We start from the raw sequence: 20,569 nt of genomic DNA, 5'->3' as shown, positions 1-20,569 counted from the left end.
CCTGAAGTGATGCAGGTCTCAGATGTTTACCACTTCGGTGAAACCCATGGGCACAGGTATGGTGCTGACAAAGTTAGAAACATAATCGGGTTGAATTGGGATTCAAACCCACAATCATGTTTCTGGCATGCCCAAGGGACGCTGCTCTGCACAGCGAATTACTGTGCCTTAGAGAACTGGCCCATCAATCCACATCCCAAGGAAGGTAGGGAAATAGCAGTCGACAAAGCATGTTTTACATAATGGCACCCTTTACTTTAAATTAAATACCATTATGTAAAGAACATGACACATTAACTACTACTGAACACTGGTGACTTGACAAACGTATGCTCATGAAGTATCACTATCACTTGTTGAAATACTTGCAAGTCATACACTGAGACACACATGACCTTACTGACATATAGATGACCTCACTGACATCCAGATGACCTCATAAACATGATAGATACCTCAAAGAATGACGATATTGATCTCTGCTTGTCTCCCTGAAAAAATATATAAAAATGTTCAACGCTATTCAAACTACAAAGTTTCATTTTGTAATATATACTGTACAAACATGAAATACTAAGAATTTCACCTCCTCTTGTTTGAAAATAAAATATATACAAGTATCAATGAATGTGACACCTAAAATATATGTACGCTGACAAAACATTTTGAATCATCAAATTAGCCTAAACCCAGACCAGGGATGAACAACGTAAATTAAATCCACTTAGTCAGCGAATTAATTTGGACAAGTAGTTTATGTAACGTAACTAGATTTTGTGGAAAACTTGTTCACATAGACTTATGGTGATTGATTCTTTCCCTGCAAAACTCTTGATTCTAAAAGAAAAGAAGTGTAACATCCATAAAAAACCTTACATCTTGCTTATCTTCAGGTGCCTGCTTCTTCTTGTCCGCTTTAACCATGGTGACCCCTGTGAGCTGTGGTGTTTTCTGTACTGCATGGACCAATGTCAAGACATCATCATCACTCTATCTGACACATCTCCTAGGACACCTGTCTGGAAAAGTCATGGTTGAATAGTTCACATTATTTTACACAGAGATTTATCTAGGATTTCAAACAAATTGGCCTTGGCAAGAAAATTGGGAAAAAATGTTATTTTGTTCAAAAAGGTTTCAATTTTCTCAAATTCATAATCATTTTAATATTAAAATTTAACATTGCATTAAATCACAGGACCATGTAACTAATTATAATAACAAAATAAATCGCAAAAAAATCTTAGATGAGGCCTCGTCTGAGAGAATTTGTTGTTATTATTATTAGTTACATGGTCCTGTGATATTCAATGCAATAATGTTAACTACCGTATCCGACGTAATAAGCGCCCTGGGTGCTCTCAAAATTAGAAATAGGGGGCTCTTATCAGAATATAATTTGGGTGAAAGAGTTGAAAGATCGTAAATTTTGTGGTTTATGCTTACAGACTGAAATGCGTATTAAATATACACGACAGATATATTTTTCCAGAATTTAACTTCCTGTAATTTAGGGTGCATATAACACACGAGTGCGTATTATACACGATTAAATAAGTCTTGTGTACATTGATCCATCAGGAGGGTGCTAATTGGGATTGTTCACTAGCCAACATATGAGCAAATATCGCCGTGGGCGCTTATTACCGCTGATTACGTCGAATAGGCCCCAAAAGCCTCTTCCACTATCTCTATATTATTGGTCCCATTATCAGTGAAATTCTAGATTTTAGGAATAAAAGTAATGGGAAAAACACTTTCGGCAAGAAGATATAACAAACCAACAACCTGTGTGGAGAACCATCGAGAGCCATAAATGCTTTAAACAAAAGGTTTATAACTTCATCCTTGTAACTTTCTTTCCTACCAGTAGGCTACCAAATCACTGAATATCAGTAACGGGTTTTTTTCGGTCACCAAATACTAACTAGCCACCCTACATAGCATCAGTTATAAATATAAAAGGGACCTATAAATGCATGAATATGGAAGTGTTTAATTCCAACGAGCAGAGTTTTACTGACAAGCTGTCGTCAATTATCTTTTACGTACTGTAGGTTTACAGTTGACAATCCTGACACCAAATTCCCCGCCATTTATGATCGTTGCCAGTAGTGTGAAAAAACGAATTGTGATTGCTACATAGTACCACTTACTTGATAAAGCGTATAAAGTAGTCGTTGTACCAACTGCATTCTTTAGGGGACATTTATTCAAAGTGGGTTAAGTGTCTTAATTATTTTACATTAATAGTGATTCTTGATTCGTTTTAATGGAATTTATATTGCAAAAACAGTTTTGTGACTCTGAAGTTGAAGAGTGCAGTGTTGTTTACTTCCGGTCATATTTTCAACCTTTGACCTAGCCGACTGCTGCTTGGCTGAACGTTTGACTTCGAACTTATGTACCAATAAAGATGGTCGTTGTGGCAGTAGTTCATGTGTGAGACTGATATTGAAAACCTATTGACAGTGTGGCAATATCATTGCTAGCTGCGTCGTTGTCCTTTCTCGTTTCGGTTTCGGAGTGTTCAGTTACCGACTGACTGGAAGTCAGTCAAAGTGGGCGGTTACAGATCGACCTGTCAGAAAGTCTGCCAAAGTGCGGTGTCGGATTTGCAGCAAACTACAAATCATCCCTTGGCTTCAAATAATAAAACAAAAACTGTTACTTAATCAAATATACTTGTTTTAATTCATCGAAAGTGTATGTCTACGGAAGCACCACATATGGAACAGATGATAATTAACAATGAACGGATTTGGGGATTGGCTGTTTTGTTTCTGACTTACATTTTGAATGGTTAGATTAGACTAGAGAAAATCTCCACGATCAGCTGTCTGCAGGGTTGTAACTGAAGTCCACCTAGAATGTGGTACACAGTAGTTGGAGTTGTGGGTATTTTCTATTACATTTGGAGAACTGTGAGATCTTCACCTGATAATCTAAACAAGGATACATCTATAGATGCTTTCATCGACACTGGTACGACTTGTTACATTTTTCTGATATATGCAAGAGACCATAAAACAAAGAAGACAGTAACCACAATCCTTTCCTGAAGATTTTTATTTGATATAAAACTAATATCTGCCATATATTAAGTATTTAATCAAATATGAAAATATGTGATGCTTAATGATTTCTTAACGTGCCAGCACTCGGCAGTATTCTCACGATGAGCTGCTTTCAGCAGTATTCCAGATGTATGACATTATCATGATTATCCTGTAAATAAATCTGGAACAGATGATAATGTTATGAGCGGGATATGAGGACGTACAACCAACCAGGTCACCCAGCCCTGACAACCTGATACATTAAGCCACTTTATATGACAAACACAGGTTGCTGAAATCAATACAATCCCAGATAATAAAAGATGGAGATGAAAGGAGAAAGCAACTGGGACATTGTTGTCCCACAGAGAAACTGTCATTTGTAATGAGTGAGTGAGTGAGTGAGTATGGTTTTTACGCCGCTTTTAACAATCTTCCAGCAATATCACGGTGGGGGACACCTAAAATTGGCTCCACACATTGCATCCATGTCAGGAATCGAACCTGGGTCTTTGGCATGACGAGCGAACGCTTCAACCACTAGGGTACCTGACCCCTCCTATTTGTAATGGGAAAACCATTCGTAATGTAGAAGCACCAAGGATAATAATCACGGTGAAACTAGCTCGGATTCAGAACCCTGAAAGCCAATCCTGGCAGCTATGGAATACAACCCAGGCTATGGGTTCTTTTCAATTGTACCATTAAAAATTAAAAGATTCAAGGGCAATATTTGTTGATTAGTATTTGGCAGCTTAAGAATTTTAGACTTTACATTTTAATGTTGTTTAATTTGAAAAATTACTTGTTTCATTCTGTCTGTTGTCTTATTGAAAAGCCTGAAAATATATATGTATCTTGGCAATTAATGCTGTCAGATGTCAGTGAGCCTGACGCTAGAAGTGAGAAAAGCCCTCGAGTCAATCAATACTACAGGCGGTATGACTGCATTGGCCGGCAGATTTTGGTGCTGTATGGAACAGAATATGGATTCAGTGAAGAACTGGCCAAAACTTTGTTCAACAAGTAAGCTCTATATCTGTTCTATGCATCTATGTCCAATCAGCTGTTTGAACACATCAGAATAATGTTAAGTTGACTCTCATTAATGAGGCTTTTGCAGACACAGGAAGTAACATGGTTAATGAGGCGCTTATCCTGTATCATGTCACATTATATCACTCACCTATTGGAGGTCACTATAACAAATATGAGCTGTGTTACCCATTGTGTAATAACATCACATGTAAACAGGACTATTATTGTCATTAAACAATTTATGACATGACTAACCATGGGTTTGGTTTTTCCTGTGGGTACCCAGGTCCAAATCAGGACAAACCTGACCCAAGTACCCGAGTTACCCGTCCCTACCCTACAAGGAATTCAGTATTTTATTCTGAAAGGAGGATCCTAACCTGCTAACAATCATTTTCGACCAACACATGGTGTCCAGCCAACAAATTGTTGTATTTGTGTAAGGTCTAGATCAAAATTAGTTTTTTCCAGTATTATCTGGACACTTAGTCATCAAACACCGGGAACCCATTTTTACCCTCAGCAAGGGGATTCCCCCTAGGGGCGTATTTTTCTGTCTGCCAGTCATTTTTTATTGTCTATTTTACGGTATTTCTCTTTTTCAGATTTAAGTTTGGTTAAATGTTTATGATTAAGTAAGAACTAGAGTATTAAGATCTGCAAAGTTGCTATGTTGTGTTTACTTGCTCTTTATGTTTACTATAAACATAAACGTTGTGTTTCACAAATTGCTTTGTTTCCTGTCAGATTATGTGACCTGGAACCATCCAGCCAGAATGAGTATCCCTGGCAACCCAGGCTGGTTAATGTCCGGAACTTTTCCCATGTTGACCTGAATACTGAACAGTTGTGCCTGATCATCATCTCAACCAGTGGTGATGGTGAGTGAGAACAACCTACTGGGCCTTAAGGTTTGAAAATAACACTCTTAAGATGCATCATTGATGCTGCGTACCTGCAGGTGCCCTCTCTATTGTAATTCCATGTACATCTAGAATCCATTATTGATACTGTGCATCTGCAGGTGCTCCCTCTACTGTAATTTCACACATGGGAATTCTCTACTCTATTGTTTGTTATTGATACTGTGTACCTGCAGGTGCCTTCTCTACTGTAATTTCACATATGGGAATACTCTACTCTATTATCCGTTATTGATACTGTGCACCTGCAGGTGTGCCCCCTCTACTGTAATTTCACATATGGAAATAATCTACTCTATTTTCCGTTATTGATACTGTGCACCTGCAGGTGCCCCCTCTACTGTAATTTCACATATGGAAATTATCTACTCTATTTTCTGTTATTGATACCGTGCACCTGCAGGTGCCCTCTCTACTGTAATTTCACATATGGGAATACTCTACTATTTAATCCATTATTGATACTGTGCACAAGCAGGTGTCCTTCCTTATGTAATTTCACATGAGGGAACACTATTATCCATTGTTGATACTGTGCACCTGCAGGTGTGCCCCCGTCGGAAGCCCGGCCATTCTATGACAGCTTGCTAGCCATGACAAAGCCGCTTGCACATCTCAACTTCTCCGTACTGGCCCTAGGGGATTCCAACTACCCCCACTACTGCCATACAGGGAGAACAGTCAGTGCCAGGTAGGTGGATGTCAGAGATATCTGTACATAGTCTAACCCCATCTTCCTCTAAAAGTCCAGGGGTCACGGGTGGCCCAGTCGTCTAAGGCGCCGCGATTCGCTGTGCAGAGTTGCGTCCCTTGGGCACGCCAGATACCTATGATTGTGGGTTCGAATCCCTGTTCGCCCTGATTATGTTTCTAGGTTTGTCAGCACCATACCCGTGCTCGTGGGTTTCACCGAAGTGGTAAACGTCTGAGACCTGCATCACTTCAGGCTTTCCTCCCACATTAAGCTGACACGCCGTGATATAACTGGAATACTGTTAAAAGCGGCGTTAAACCCAACTCACTCACTCACTCACTCACTCACTCTAAAAGTCCAGTTTCCATCCTTGCCGAATTAGGTTGGAATTTCTGGGCTCGATCGTAGCGCCAGCAGTGGCTATAATATGTTGAGTCCCTTCTATGTCTCCCCTACTGACCAGTCAGATTCCACCTCTCGTATCACTTGCATTTACTTCAAAGAAAATGGCGGCGCCCGGTCATGACGATCTGTTTGAAAGTCAAGATCTCTTTTGTAGTAAAACAAGTGCTACCTTGCGAAGTGCATCAAATCACTTGATAAGAAACATGAAAAGATTTGCAAAATTTCTGTCGACGCCAAGTTGAACGTACACATCCTTTGCAAATCCTGCAGTCGAGTGAAATCTGCACATTGAAATCCATGTTGATTAAGAACTGAATGTGTAGTTCGTTGGACTATGCATAGACTCGTTAGTCCAGACAAAATGTAACTCCAGAATTCCAGTCTAGTTTAGCAAGGGTGGAAACTGGACTTCAATAGTTAACTCCCTTGCCGCAAGAAGATGAGTCCAAGCCTTGTTTAGACATCTTCAAATTAATATGTTAATCTGTGGCCCTATATTTGTACATTGTATTTTGTCTACCGATGTGCTTGGGTTTTAGTTTTATTATAAAATTGTTAGTGATTTGGTGCTTTTGTTCACACCATCCAGCAAGACAAGCACACAATTTAAGATTTATTGTTAAACTTGAGTCAAAATTATTTTTTCACAAAATTATTTTTAAAAAAAATCCCAGGCTCGTTTGTCCATTCAGCCAGGCATCTGTTTACAGACTTCTAGAACTCGGAGCTGTGCCGATTGTAAAGTGCCAGGATGTAGACCAGGAGGAGTGGCCAGTGATTGACCAGTGGACGAGTGATGTGTTGTCAGCTGTGACCAATGTCAGTGTGTCACCGACCTTTGACTATCTTGACATCAGGCCATCAGACATTAACACAGGATTCAGTAGACACAAGCCTTTCATGGCCAAACTTGTGGTAGGTATTGTAGGCACAGGGTAAACATGCTATAGTAGGTGCAGGATAAACACGGAGAAGTAGGCAGAGGATAAACACAGAATGTAGTAGAGACTGGATAAAAATGCAATAGTAGGCACTGGATAAACACGGACAAGTAGGCGCAGTATAAATACATAATGTAGTAGGCACAGGATAAACACAGACAAGTAGGCACAGGTTAAACACAGAATGTAGTAGGCACAGTATTAAAACAGGCTATGGTTGGACAATGGTTAAATACATGGGGAGAGTTCTGGACAGCAGGTAAATATGGGGGGAGGGGAACTGGACAATGGGTAATTACATGGGGAGAGATCTGGACAGCAGGTAAATATGGGGGGAGGGGAACTGGACAATGGGTAATTACATGGGGAGAGATCTGGACAGCAGGTAAATATGTTTACGACGTGAGTGTCTAAATACCGGAAATTAGGCACGAGTGTCATAAACATAGTATGACATGAACACAAATTAAATGTTATTTTTATTTCTGAAGAAAATGTCTTCATACAGAGACGAATTTTAAGACACAACAGCAGCGGAACCACAATTTGTCAATTGATGTTAACAATCTTCAGTTATGACATCGTTTCTAGTGTGACGTCATTCCGACCTCACGTCACAATAAGAATCGAATGATATCAACAATGCCGTGTGGATGACGGAAACAATGCACTGTTGTCTCATGACGTGATATGACCCTAGGGCACATATGATTTTTATAAAGACCGATATGTTTGCCCTCGTAGGTAATAAAGTGGGATTGGTCGTGACAGTAGGCAACTACCATTGAATGGGTGTGAAAATGATCACATTGTCATAGCGACTGATTTACGACATCCATTGTCTGAAGAACATTTAATTGCAAAGGCTCATTACCCTGGAGCCATGACATCTATATGCCTTGAAACACTTAATTGCTGTTAGCCTAGCTAGGGTTAGGCTAAGGGTAAGACCTTTCTTTTTCTCCTTTCTCTCCTCTTCTACTCTCCTCTCTGGACCAAGGCTTATATAGCCAAGGTCACCTGACATTTAGTAAGTAATAAATATAAATGTAAACAGTAAATCATCAGTGACATACTTGCACATCCTGTTCAGGATGACAGTTGGTCGATGTACACAAAAATGGGGATTAACAATTAGGATAAGCATCTTATAAATAACAGCAATTAAATGTTTCAAGGCATATAGATGTCATGGCTCCAGGGTAATGAGCCTTTGCAATTAAATGTTCTTCAGACAATGGATGTCGTAAATCAGTCGCTATGACAACATCATCCTACGATGTGGATATATATTCTTACACTATCACTACTGGTTTCTCCAATCGCTGTTCTTCTGTAGAATGTTGGGAGGCAGTTTGGTGAGCTAATTCTTGTTGCCTTCACAACCTCAGTCTCCCAGTCAGGCCTTGTGTTGCAGGAGATGCTGTAGGAATCTACCCACAGAATGACCCAGCACACGTGGCGGCCATCTTGTCCACTCTGGGGGTGCCTCCTGAGATGGAGGTGGACACGCCACCCTGGGCGTATGAACCAGCACCAGGTACTGTGGGTTACCGTTGTTTAATGATAGTTTTTGAAAAAAGGATTATGATCCTAATAAAGAAAAACTGAAAAAAAACGTAAATCTCACTACATTTTCGTTCAGGACCCTGTTGCACGAAGCGATCTTAGCGCTACGGCTATCTTAAAATGTAGGTGTTAGGATCACCTTAGCGCTAGGATTGCTTTGTGCAACAGGGCCCAGACAAGGATTTGAAGTTTTGTTTATTCTGGCATATAAAAATGTAGAAATGTGGTAGAGCCAGAACTGTGTGGGAAACCATTTTGATTGACATATTGTGGGTAATGTAGGTGAAGATGTTCCCACCATTAACCTTCCCGGAGATAACTAGGTTTTGTTGTATGTCGCTTCAACACCCCGTGGGAATTCTGGGTTAGAATAGGTCACTAGCAACCTCTGCTGGTTGTAAGAGGTGACCACATAGATTTGGTTTCAGACTCGGTGACTGGGTTGATGGTGTGTCCTCTTACCCTGGCGACGGACGGACAGACGGACGGACTAATTTCATGATTTGCAAAGCATGTTTACTGCCAACTCGGCATCAGCAGATATTTTCCAAATCTTTTCATGTTTGTAATCAAGGTGCTCATGTAGACCTGTTTTATTTCAATATAGATCTTGATTATCGATCAGATCTTCCTGACTGGGGACCGCCATTTTGTTTGAAGCAAATGCAAGTAATATAATAGGTGGAATCTGATTGGTCAGTAGGAGGGACATAGAAGGGATATAACTCGTAATAGCTACTGATGGCGCTATGTTCGAGCCACAAAATTCCAGCCTAGTTGACCAAGGGTGCAAACTGGACTTTTACAGTCAGTTAAATCCTTTGCCTCAGGAAGATGTGATAAAGCTGGATTAATACTGATTGCAGTGCAAATCATCCTTTCTCTCTCCACTCCAATGCATAAACCTTTGCTCGCCTTGTCTCCAATTGCCAATATCTAAACTGTCGATGCCGAAAAGGTGTCTCTCCACCCCCAACTCCCATCACTCACAAACCTTTGCTCGCCTTGTCTCAAATTGCCAATATCTATACTGTCCATGCAGACAAGGTGTCTCGCCACCCCCAATTCCCAACACGCACAAACCTTTGCTCACCTTGTCTCAAATTGCCAATATCTATACTGTCCATGCAGACAAGGTGTCTCGCCACCCCCAACTCCCAACACGCACAAACCTTTGCTCGCCTTGTCTCCAACTGCCAATATCTATACTGTCCATGCAGAAAAGGTGAGCGTGGAGGAAGCTCTGTTGCGGTATTATGACATCAAGCATGTTCCACCAAAGCTACTCCAGAAGATACACAATAAAGACAGCAGACACACAGACAGTCTTCAGAAGCTTCTGGACAAGGGGGTAAATATGTTGGTTCGAGTGGTATTGTAGCAGAGATATATTTTGTAAAATCGTTAATTGTATATTCATAGTGATCGAGTGAGAGAAAATTTGATAATTTAAAAATGTATGTAAAAATTTCTTGAAGTTGCTTAACGGTTTCAAAGATTCATATTGTCCACATGGTATGAAGTATCAGGTAGATGGGAGAAGGTGTGGAGGTAGCCAGGTGTTCTTAGATCAGGTACAACTTCGGGTGGGGTGGAGGGTGAGGGGAGAAGATGTTGAGGTGGCCAGGTGTTCTGAGATCAGGTACATCTTAGGGTGGGGTGAGGGGAGAAGGTGTGCAGGTGGTCAGGTGTTCTTAGATCAGGTACAACTTAGGGTGGGGTGGAGGGTGAGGGGAGAAGGTGTTGAGGTGGCCAGGTATTCTTAGATCAGGTACAACTTAGGGTGGGGTGGAGGGTGAGGGGAGAAGGTGTTGAGGTGGCCAGGTGTTCATAGATCAGGTACAACTTAGGGTGGGGTGGAGGGTGAGAGGAGAAGGTGTTGAGGTGGCCAGGTGTTCTTAGATCAGGTACAACTTAGGGTGGGGTGGAGGGTGAGGGGAGAAGGTGTTGAGGTGGCCAGGTGTTCTTAGATCAGGTACAACTTAGGGTGGGGTGCAGGGTGAGGGGAGAAGGTGTTGAGGTGGCCAGGTGTTCTTAGATCAGGTACAACTTAGGGTGGGGTGGAGGGTGAGGGGAGAAGGTGTTGAGGTGGCCAGGTGTTCTTAGATCAGGTACAACTTAGGGTGGGGTGGAGGGTGAGGGGAGAAGATGTGGAGTTGGCCAGGTGTTCTTAGATCAGGTACAAAATAAGGTGTTTCTAGATCAGCTTTCTTCTACACCCAGTTGGCCAAAGCGAACACTGCATTACACGCTTACCTGGATGAGAGAGAAGTGAGGGACATTGTTTCTGAGTTTGAGTCGGTTGGCCTCACTCTTTGTGACGTTCTAACCTGCCTACGTCCACTGCAGCCCAGATACTACTCTATATCATCCTCCCCTCGCGTAGTGAGTACCACTCTATATCATCCTGCCCTCGCATGGTGAGTACCACTTCATATCATCCACAACTCATGTGTTGAGTACCACCCCTCGCGTAGTGTGTACCTCTCTATATCATCCTCCCCTCATGTGTTGAGTACCACTCTATATCATCCTCCCCTCGCGTAGTGAGTACCTCTCTATATCATCCTCCCCTCATGTGTTGAGTACCACTTTACTTCATCCTCCCCTCATGTGTTGAGTACCACTCTATATCATTCTTCCCTGGCGTAGTGAGTACCACTCTATATCATCCTCCCCTCGCATAGTGAGTACCACTCTATATCATCCTCCCATCGCGTAGTGAGTACCACTCTATATCATCCTCCCCTCGCGTAGTGAGTACCTCTCTATATCATCCTCCCCTCATGTGTTGAGTACCTCCCCTCACGTAGTGAGTACCTCTCTATATCATCCTCCCCTCATGTGTTGAGTACCTCCCCTCACGTAGTGAGTACCTCTCTATATCATCCTCCCCTCATGTGTTGAGTACCTCCCCCTCGTGTAGTGAGTACCTCTCTATATCATCCTCCCCTCATGTGTTGAGTACCTCCCCTCACGTAGTGAGTACCACTCTATATCATCCTCCCCTCATGTGTTGAGTACCACTCTATATCATCCACACCTCGCGTAGTGTGTACCACTCTATATCATCCTCCCCTCATGTGTTGAGTACCACTCTATATCATCCACACCTCGCGTAGTGAGTACCACTCTATATCATCCTCCCCTCGTGTGATGAGTACCACTCTATATCATCCTCCCCTCATGTGTTGAGTACCACTCTATATCATCCTCCCCTCGCATAGTGAGTACGACTCTATATCATCCTCCCCTCGCATAGTGAGTACCACTCTATATCGTCCTTCCCTCGCGTAGTGAGTACCTCTCTATATCATCCTCCCCTTATGTGTTGTGTACCACTCTATATCATCCACACCTCGCGTAGTGAGTACCACTCTATATCATCCTCCCCTCGTGTGATGAGTACCACTCTATATCATCCTCCCCTCATGTGTTGAGTACCACTCTATATCATCCTCCCCTCGCATAGTGAGTACGACTCTATATCATCCTCCCCTCGCATAGTGAGTACCACTCTATATCATCCTTCCCTCGCGTAGTGAGTACCTCTGTATATCATCCTCCCCTTATGTGTTGTGTACCACTCTATATCATCCACACCTCGCGTAGTGAGTACCACTCTATATCATCCTCCCCTTATGTGTTGTGTACCACTCTTTATCATCCTCCCCTCGAGGATTGAGTACCACTCTATATCATCCTCCCCTCGTGTGATGAGTACCACTCTATATCATCCTCCCCTCATGTGTTGAGTACCACTCTATATCATCCTCCCCTCATGTGTTGAGTACCACTCTATATCATCCTCCCCTTATGTGTTGTGTACCACTCTTTATCATCCTCCCCTCGAGGATTGAGTACCACTCTATATCATCCTCCCCTCGTGTGATGAGTACCTCTCTATATCATCCTCCCCTCGCGTGGTGAGTACCTCTCTATATCATCCTCCCCTCGCGTAGTGAGTACCTCTCTATATCATCCTCCCCTCGCGTGGTGAGTACCACTCTATATCATCCTCCCCTCGCGTAGTGAGTACCACTCTATATCATCCTCCCCTCATGTGTTGAGTACCACTCTATATCATCCTCCCCTCATGTGTTGAGTACCACTCTATATCATCCTCCCCTCATGTGTTGAGTACCACTCTATATCATCCTCCCCTCATGTGTTGAGTACCTCTCTATATCATCCTCCCCTCGCGTGGTGAGTACCTCTCTATATCATCCTCCCCTCATGTGTTGAGTACTATCTATCTGACATCTTGCTCTTCATACAGGACAGGAACACTGTATGTGTTACGGCTGCAGTGGTGCGCTATGAAACACTGGGTGTCTCAAGGTCGGGGGTGACGACCTGTGACCTCCAGGATCGAGTGACTGTAGGAGACATGTGTCCAGTGTTCATCAGTCCGAACGATGACTTCCGGTTGCCCAAAGATGTTGTAGCTCCGATTATCCTCATTGGTCCAGGGACAGGACTGGCTCCCTTCCGAGCCTTCATGCAGGAGCGAGGTCAGTTCACTTACATCTCCCTCCTGGTTAGAAATAGACCCAGCATCCTGTTTCTTGTAACAGATGGCTTAATGGGTCAGATGGTCAGGCTCCAAGACTTATTTGATTGTGTTATCATTCCTTGATGGCATGCTCCTAATATTACACACTGGTTTGTCTGGCCCAGACTTGATTAGTTACAGGCTACTGTCATATAGCTGTAACATTGCTGTGTGACACAAACCAACAAACCATCAAAACTCCATCCCTGTGTGGCCTAGTGGTTAAAGCGTTGGCTCGTCACGCAAAAGACCTGGGTTCGATTCCTGACATGGGTACAATGTGTGAAGCCTATGTCTGGTGTCCCCCGCTGTGATATTGCCGGAATATTGCTAAAAGCGGCGTAAAACCATACTCACTCACTCACTCACTCACTCACTCACTCACTCACTCACTCACTCACTCACTCACTCACTCACTCACTCACTCACTCACTCACTCACTCATTGCCCTTGAAGTAAAAATATTTTCATATCAGAATTGCATTGAAGTAGATAGAAATAGTCATGATTTGCATTGCCCTTGAATTAAAAATATTTTTCATCATCAGAATTGCATTGAAGTAGAAATAGTCATGTTTTGCATTGCCCTTGAAGTAAAAATATTTTTCATCATCAGAATTGCATTGAAGTAGAAATAGTCATGTTTTGCATTGCCCTTGAAGTAAAAATATTTTTCATCATCAGAATTGCATTGAAGTAGAAATAGTCATGTTTTGCCTTGCCCTTGAAGTAAAAATATTTTTCATCATCAGAATTGCATTGAAGTAGAAATAGTCATGTTTTGCATTGCCCTTGAAGTAGTGAGTGAGTGAGTGAGTGAGTGAGTGAGTGAGTGAGTTGGGTTTAACGCCGCTTTTAACAGTATTCCAATTATATCGTGGCGTGTCACCTTAATGTGGGAGGAAAGCCCAAAGTGATGCAGGTCTTAGATGTTTACCACTTCGGTGAAACCCATGAGCATGGGTATGGTGCTGACAAACCTAGAAACATAATCGGGGCGAACCCGGGCTCCTTGAAGTAGAAATATATTCATCATTACAATTGTGTTAAAGTAGAAATATATTCATAATCACAATTGTATTGAAGAAGAAAATCTATTCATGTTTTCCTTTTCCTTCACCAGAACATGAACCAGCCCATGGCAAGATTTTCCTATATTTTGGCTGCCGTTGCAGAGACAAAGATTTCTTGTACCGTGATGAACTTGGTTAGTGAGAATTGTTAATGTCTTAAAGTATGTAAGGAAAGTTGTCAGTAAAGCAGCAGATTGATAGTGTTGTCATAACTCACAAATATCCTCTATCATGTGAGGGAGAATTCATTACTCACATATATCCTCTATCATGTCAGGGAGAATTCATTGCTCACATATATCCCATATTATGTCAGGGAAAATTCATAACTCATAAATATCCTATATCATGTCAGGGAGAATTCATTGCTCACATTTATCCCATAGCATGTCAGGGAGAATTCATAACTCACAAATATCCTATTTCATATCAGGGAGAATTCATTACTCACATATATCCTATATCATGTCAGGGAGAATTCATTGCTCACATTTATCCCATATCATGTCAGGAAGAATTCATTACTCACATATATCCTATATCATGTCAGGGAGAATTCATTGCTCACATTTATCCCATATCATGTCAGGGAGAATTCATTACTCACGTATATCCTATATCATTTCAGGGAGAATTCATTGCTCACATTTATCCTATATCATGTCAGGGAGAATTCATTACTCACATATATCCTATATCATGTCAGGGAGAATTCATTACTCACATATATCCTATACCATCTGTCAGAGAGACTGTCAGCAGCTGGCACTATTCGACTGAGGACGGCATTTTCTCGGGAGGGACGGAGCAAGGTGTATGTCCAGCATCTCCTGCAGGAGGACGCCCAGGTTATCTGGACCCTCATCAGCCAGGTCAGTGACCACAGCTCAGTAACTTGCCATGGCTGTTGAGCAGTGGTGTAGAGATAATACTGGGACTGGCCATGCTCAGTTTGCTAAAAACTTTTTGAAATAAACTGGATCTGTTTATGTTTAAGGATGTTCCCTTGCAAGCAAAACATGACACAGTTTCCTGCTTGGAAGAACATAAAGAGTTAAGCATCCCCACCCTTACATGACATTAGTTTCCTCCTGGGAAGAACATGAAGAGATATGCATACCCACCCTTACATGACATTAGTTTCCTCTGGGGAGGAACATGAAGAGATATGCATCCCCATGCTTACATGACATTAGTTTCCTCCGGGGAGGAACATGAAGAGATATGCATCCCCACCCTTACATGACATTAGTTTACTCCGGGGAGGAACATGAAGAGATATGCATACCCACGCTTACATGACATTAGTTTCCTCCTGGGAGGAACATGAAGAGATATGCATACCCACCCTTACATGACATTAGTTTCCTCCTGGGAGGAACATGAAGAGATATGCATACCCACCCTTACATGACATTAGTTTCCTCCTGGGAGGAACATGAAGAGATATGCATACCCACCCTTACATGACATTAGTTTCCTCCTGGGAGGAACATGAAGAGATATGCATACCCACCCTTACATGACATTAGTTTCCTCCTGGGAGGAACATGAAGAGATATGCATACCCACCCTTACATGACATTAGTTTCCTCCTGGGAGGAACATGAAGAGATATGCATACCCACCCTTACATGACATTAGTTTCCTCCTGGGAGGAACATGAAGAGATAAGCATACCCACCCTTACATGACATTAGTTTCCTCCTGGGAGGAACATGAAGAGATATGCATACCCACCCTTACATAACATTAGTTTCCTCCGGGGAGGAACATGAAGAGATATGCATACCCACCCTTACATGACATTAGTTTCCTCCTGGGAGGAACATGAAGAGATATGCATCCCCACCCTTACATGACATTAGTTTCCTCCTGGGAGGAACATGAAGAGATATGCATACCCACCCTTACATTACATTAGTTTCCTCCGGGGAGTAACATGAAGAGATATGCATACCCACCCTTACATGACATTAGTTTCCTCCTGGGAGGAACATGAAGAGATATGCATCCCCACCCTTACATGACATTAGTTTCCTCCTGGGAGGAACATGAAGAGATATGCATCCCCAAAAGGATTGCCACGCTTACATGACATTAGTTTCCTCCTGGGAGGAACATGAAGAGATAAGCATACCCACCCTTACATGACATTAGTTTCCTCCTGGGAGGAACATGAAGAGATATGCATCCCCAAAAGGATTGCCACGCTTACATGACATTAGTTTCCTCCTGGGAGGAACATGAAGAGATATGCATCCCCAAAAGGATTGCCACGCTTACATGACATTAGTTTCCTCCTGGGAGGAACATGAAGAGATATGCATCCCCATAAGGATTGCCACGCTTACATGACATTAGTTGGTTGGTTGGTTTGGTGTTTAATACTGCACTCAGCAATATTCCATGCAGCTATATGACGGCGGTCTGTAAAATAATTGAGTCTGCACCAGACATTCCAGTGATTGACATCATGAGCATCGATCCACGCAATTGGGATCGGTGACATGTATCAACCAAGTCAGTGAGCCTGACCACTCGATCCCGTTAGTCGCCTATTACGACAAGCATAGTCGACTTTTACGGCAAGTATGGGTTGCTGAAGACCTATTCTACCCCGAATCTTCACGGGTCTTACATGGCATTAGTTTCCTCCTGGGATGAATATGAAGGGGTATTTGTCTTCATTCTTACATGACATTACTCTCTTCCAAGGAGGAACATTTAGATATATACTGAACCACAAAAGAAACATCACCCCAAGTAACATTGCATAAAAAGTTGTCATTTAAATATCTGGATAACTTTTGTCAAAGTTTCTAAAATTTAACAGTACCAGATATCTTCAAAAAACTCACTCATAGTCAAGAGTCAGCTGCTGGTGATCTATAGCCCTTTTTTATATTGTACCGTTACTTATAGTGATATCTTTTTATAGTTGTATGCTAGTTCTGAATATGCATCTGTGATATTCTAGTAATTTTAATGTCCATTGACGACAGGTTTTTATTTAGTTTTAATATATGTATTAAAAACGTATAATTTGTTGTGACGATATGGCTGAAATATTGCCGATGTGATGTAAAGCATTAACTCACTCACTCACTCACATGGTCAAGAGTGTTCATTGACTCTCAATGATCCATGAAAATCGGGCGTAGAATAGATCAACTATGCTTGTTCTTAGAGGTGTGTAACGGAATCGGGTAGTCAGGCTCTCTGACTTGGTCGATGCATGTCATCATATCCCAATTGCATGGAATGATGCCCTTGATATCAATCACTGGATTGTCTGGTCCAGACTCGATTATTTACAGACCACCGTCATATAGCTGGAATATGGCTGAGTGCGGCGTTAAACAACAAACCAAAATTGACCCTCACCTTCATGTGATGCCATTCCAGGAAGGTGCCTACATTTACATCTGCGGGGATGCAAGGAATATGGCTCATGATGTGCACGCTACTCTCATCAATGTCATACAAGGTCAAGGTTGTGTATCAGAGGTCAAGGCCATCCAGTATCTGGCTGACCTTGAGAGATGTGAGAGATACCAGAAAGATGTGTGGGTCACGTGACATTGCTGATTCTGTGTGAACTTGTACTCACCTGTGTGCCAAATATGGAGTCTTGCCATTTATATTTATGGGATGATTTAAAGTATTTATTTTTATTTCCTATGAAGGAAAAATCTATGTCTACATTGGATATAGATAGCATTACATGACAATCATTGAGAGATTAGAACCTATATATTGTCTCCCTCAGATTATACACTTGAGCATGAGTTAAGCACCACCTGATTCAAATTCACATTCCGAAAAATAATGTCAAAGCCCTTTGGTCTAGATTTTCAGAACGATTAAATTGTCCTCTCGCGAGTAAACACAGCGCATACAAAGTCAAGGACAAAAATAAGGGACGTTATTCTCAATGACAATGATGAGACCTTTCATCGAACCCAATTGAACACCTTTGGGATTACCTTGGCCGCCAGGTGGGAGGTCCATGTCAAAACCTGAATGAACTGACCCAGGCATTGTCCAGGAATGGCAGGGGATCCCAGTGTCGAAAATCAGACTTCCAATCAGTTGCATGGGAGGATGACTCACGAATGGTGTCAGTGAGAGGGGTGGATAGTACTGGATACGTGAGGTGAGGTAAAATGGGTTTAACGTCGTGTCCAAGATTATTGCACTTATATAGCGACGTGTACGTGTGTGTGTTTGTGTGGCTGCTTGTACAAGTCCGGACTGATGCCGATTTATAGTGCTAGCACACTGAGATACCATCCGCAGTTTAACATGAATACCCCACTCAGACACAGTATACTGACTCTGAGCCGACCAGTCCTTGTTTTAGCCCCTTAATGCCGAGCGCCAGACAGGGTAACAACAAGTACCATCTTTTAACGTCTTTTGGTATGACGCGGCTGGGGATCGAACCCCGGACCTTCCGCTCTCCGGGCGGACACTCTACCATTAGACCACGGAGGCGGTCAGTACTGGATATGCCCGATACTGATTGCAGAGTGGTTCCTTGGTTGACAATGACCATTGTTCTCTGTATTATGTGGCAGTCCGATTCATGTGTGGGCTGGGTGCCGATACTCGTCAGCGTTGTTGATATGACTGTTTTTACACTTCTTCGCCTAGCGAATCGGTATTGACTGCTAGTGTAACCTCCATTATTTATTTGATGGTAGTGCCAGTCATTCTGTTTGTCAGTTTAATACTCTTTTGTTGTGTTTCCGACAATAAATCACACCAGTATTTTTTTAATGTCACAAACATCCGAAAAGGGGTCAGTGTTTAATTAAGCTCATGTTAATGTTTGATTGGTAATCTAGACAAATAATTAAGAAAAGCATACTTTATGGATAACAACTTCTGGTTTATTGCATATAGCGACGTTTGGACTCCCAATATTGAAGAGGACCATTTTCCCCATCACAATGTTTTCAGTTATATATTCATTATTGAATTGTTGAATTATTTAAACCATTAGGTTACATTATCTGTTTTCAGATATACATTTACAAACTGATTGTTTTATGATACTTTTCATACAATTGCTTATTGAAACAAATAAACTCAAAACCCTTGTTTGTGTCATGAGTCGTCCTTGATGTTGACTATTCCAACGTCATGTCCTTGATGTTGACCATTCCAATGTCATGTCCTTGATGTTGACCATTCCAATGTCACACTAAAACCAAGCAACCAAATTCATCACCTACTTCTGGCATCACCTGGGCGGTCGGGTAGCCTAGTGGTTAAAGCATTCGCTCGTCACGCTGAAGACCCGGGTTCGATTCCCGACATGGGTACAATGTGTGAAGCCCCTTTCTGGTGTCCCCCGCTGTGATGTTGCTGGAATATTGCTAAAAGTGGCGTAAAACCATACTCACTCACTCACTCACTCTGGCATCACCTCCCCTGTAAACGACCTTCTGAAAACAAATGCGTCTTTTGAATTGTCCAACATTTGCCAACAGGCAATCGAAAAGCCCCCATCCTTACATATCCCGATAAATCCAAACCTCTCATCCTCCCAACTGATGGATCTCAAACTACAATAACGTATATTTTTGGCCAACTTCATTCTCATGAAGGGGCGGTCGGGTAGCCTAGTGGTTAAAGCGTTCGCTCGTCACGCCGAAGACCCGGGTTCGATTCCCGACATGGATGCAATGTGTGAAGCCCATTTCTGGTTTCCCCCGCCGCGATGTTGCTGGAATAATGCTAAAAGCGGCGTAAATCCATACTCACTCACTCACTCACTCACTCACTCAGTCTCATGTCATAACTTGTAATGGCCATTTACGTCTTTCGAGGAGCACAATTGCCGGTTCCGGCGCCCTCAACAGCCAGACTCTCTTTTTCTGCCCACATCAAACAGGCTGCTCAACTCGGTCGCCCCTTATGACCAGCAATGGGGTGCTGAGGACACATGCTGTTCTACCCCGGGGAACAGACATTCGAAAAGCTAGTCAAGAGCAAGCCCTTACAACAGCCCCCATTCTTGCATTTCCCGACCAAAACGAACCCTTCATCCTCACAACTGATCGATGCATCTCAAACCGTAAATGGGTATATTTTAGGCCAACTTGATTCTCATGGCGTAACTTGATTCGTTCATGCCTTTTGACAATACAAGTATCTTCCTTGACATTGGCTCTGTTCTGTTTTTGAGGAACAAACAATGTTGGTTGGTAACGTTTCTTTTGCTTGTCAGTGTAGGTTATTGCAAAAAATATCTTTGATAATATATATGTGGGGGCACGGGTGGCCCACTCGTCTAAGGCG

The 20,569-nt window shown here is 42.3% G+C and overlaps 2 protein-coding genes across 2 annotated transcripts in view; one reads left to right on the top strand and one right to left on the bottom strand.

Annotated features, from left to right (window-relative positions):
- The window catches only part of LOC124120290 (DNA replication ATP-dependent helicase/nuclease DNA2-like), a 52,526-nt gene extending 50,416 nt beyond the window's left edge, over positions 1 to 2,110 (bottom strand). The window contains exons 1-3 of the mRNA XM_046483084.2: positions 2,053 to 2,110; positions 877 to 1,019; positions 456 to 491 (exon numbers count right to left, since the gene is read on the bottom strand). Coding sequence (XP_046339040.2) covers positions 456 to 491; positions 877 to 924 — 84 coding nt within the window. The 5' untranslated portion in view covers positions 925 to 1,019; positions 2,053 to 2,110. The remainder of the gene's footprint in view (positions 1 to 455; positions 492 to 876; positions 1,020 to 2,052) is intronic.
- Positions 2,111 to 2,326: 216 nt separating this feature from the next.
- LOC124120288 (NADPH oxidoreductase A-like) lies at positions 2,327 to 18,530 on the top strand. Its single transcript, XM_048391792.1, has 12 exons — positions 2,327 to 2,985; positions 3,938 to 4,085; positions 4,845 to 4,978; positions 5,567 to 5,711; positions 6,830 to 7,038; positions 8,424 to 8,600; positions 9,850 to 9,980; positions 10,853 to 11,014; positions 12,909 to 13,143; positions 14,308 to 14,391; positions 15,005 to 15,129; positions 17,666 to 18,530. The coding sequence occupies exons 1-12, from the start codon at positions 2,871 to 2,873 to the stop codon at positions 17,837 to 17,839; spliced, it is 1,839 nt and encodes a 612-aa protein (XP_048247749.1). The 5' UTR covers positions 2,327 to 2,870; the 3' UTR covers positions 17,840 to 18,530.
- The last annotated feature ends 2,039 nt before the right edge of the window (positions 18,531 to 20,569 follow it).

This window comes from Haliotis rufescens, unplaced genomic scaffold, assembly GCF_023055435.1.
Source record: "Haliotis rufescens isolate VD_foot unplaced genomic scaffold, xgHalRufe1.0.p SCAF_99, whole genome shotgun sequence".
NCBI lineage: Eukaryota > Metazoa > Mollusca > Gastropoda > Lepetellida > Haliotidae > Haliotis > Haliotis rufescens.
Note: the sequence above shows the minus strand (reverse complement) of the source record. Positions and strands in the feature narration are given on the sequence as shown.

Bases quoted from the DNA above. Each gene is read 5' to 3' on its own strand.
- LOC124120288 (XM_048391792.1), top strand. From the start codon at position 2,871: ATGTGGTACACAGTAGTTGGAGTTGTGGGTATTTTCTATTACATTTGG. The intron at 8,601-9,849 runs GTACTGTGGGTT...CTGTCCATGCAG, and splicing joins GGCGTATGAACCAGCACCAG to AAAAGGTGAGCGTGGAGGAA. The intron at 14,392-15,004 runs GTTAGTGAGAAT...ACCATCTGTCAG, and splicing joins CTTGTACCGTGATGAACTTG to AGAGACTGTCAGCAGCTGGC.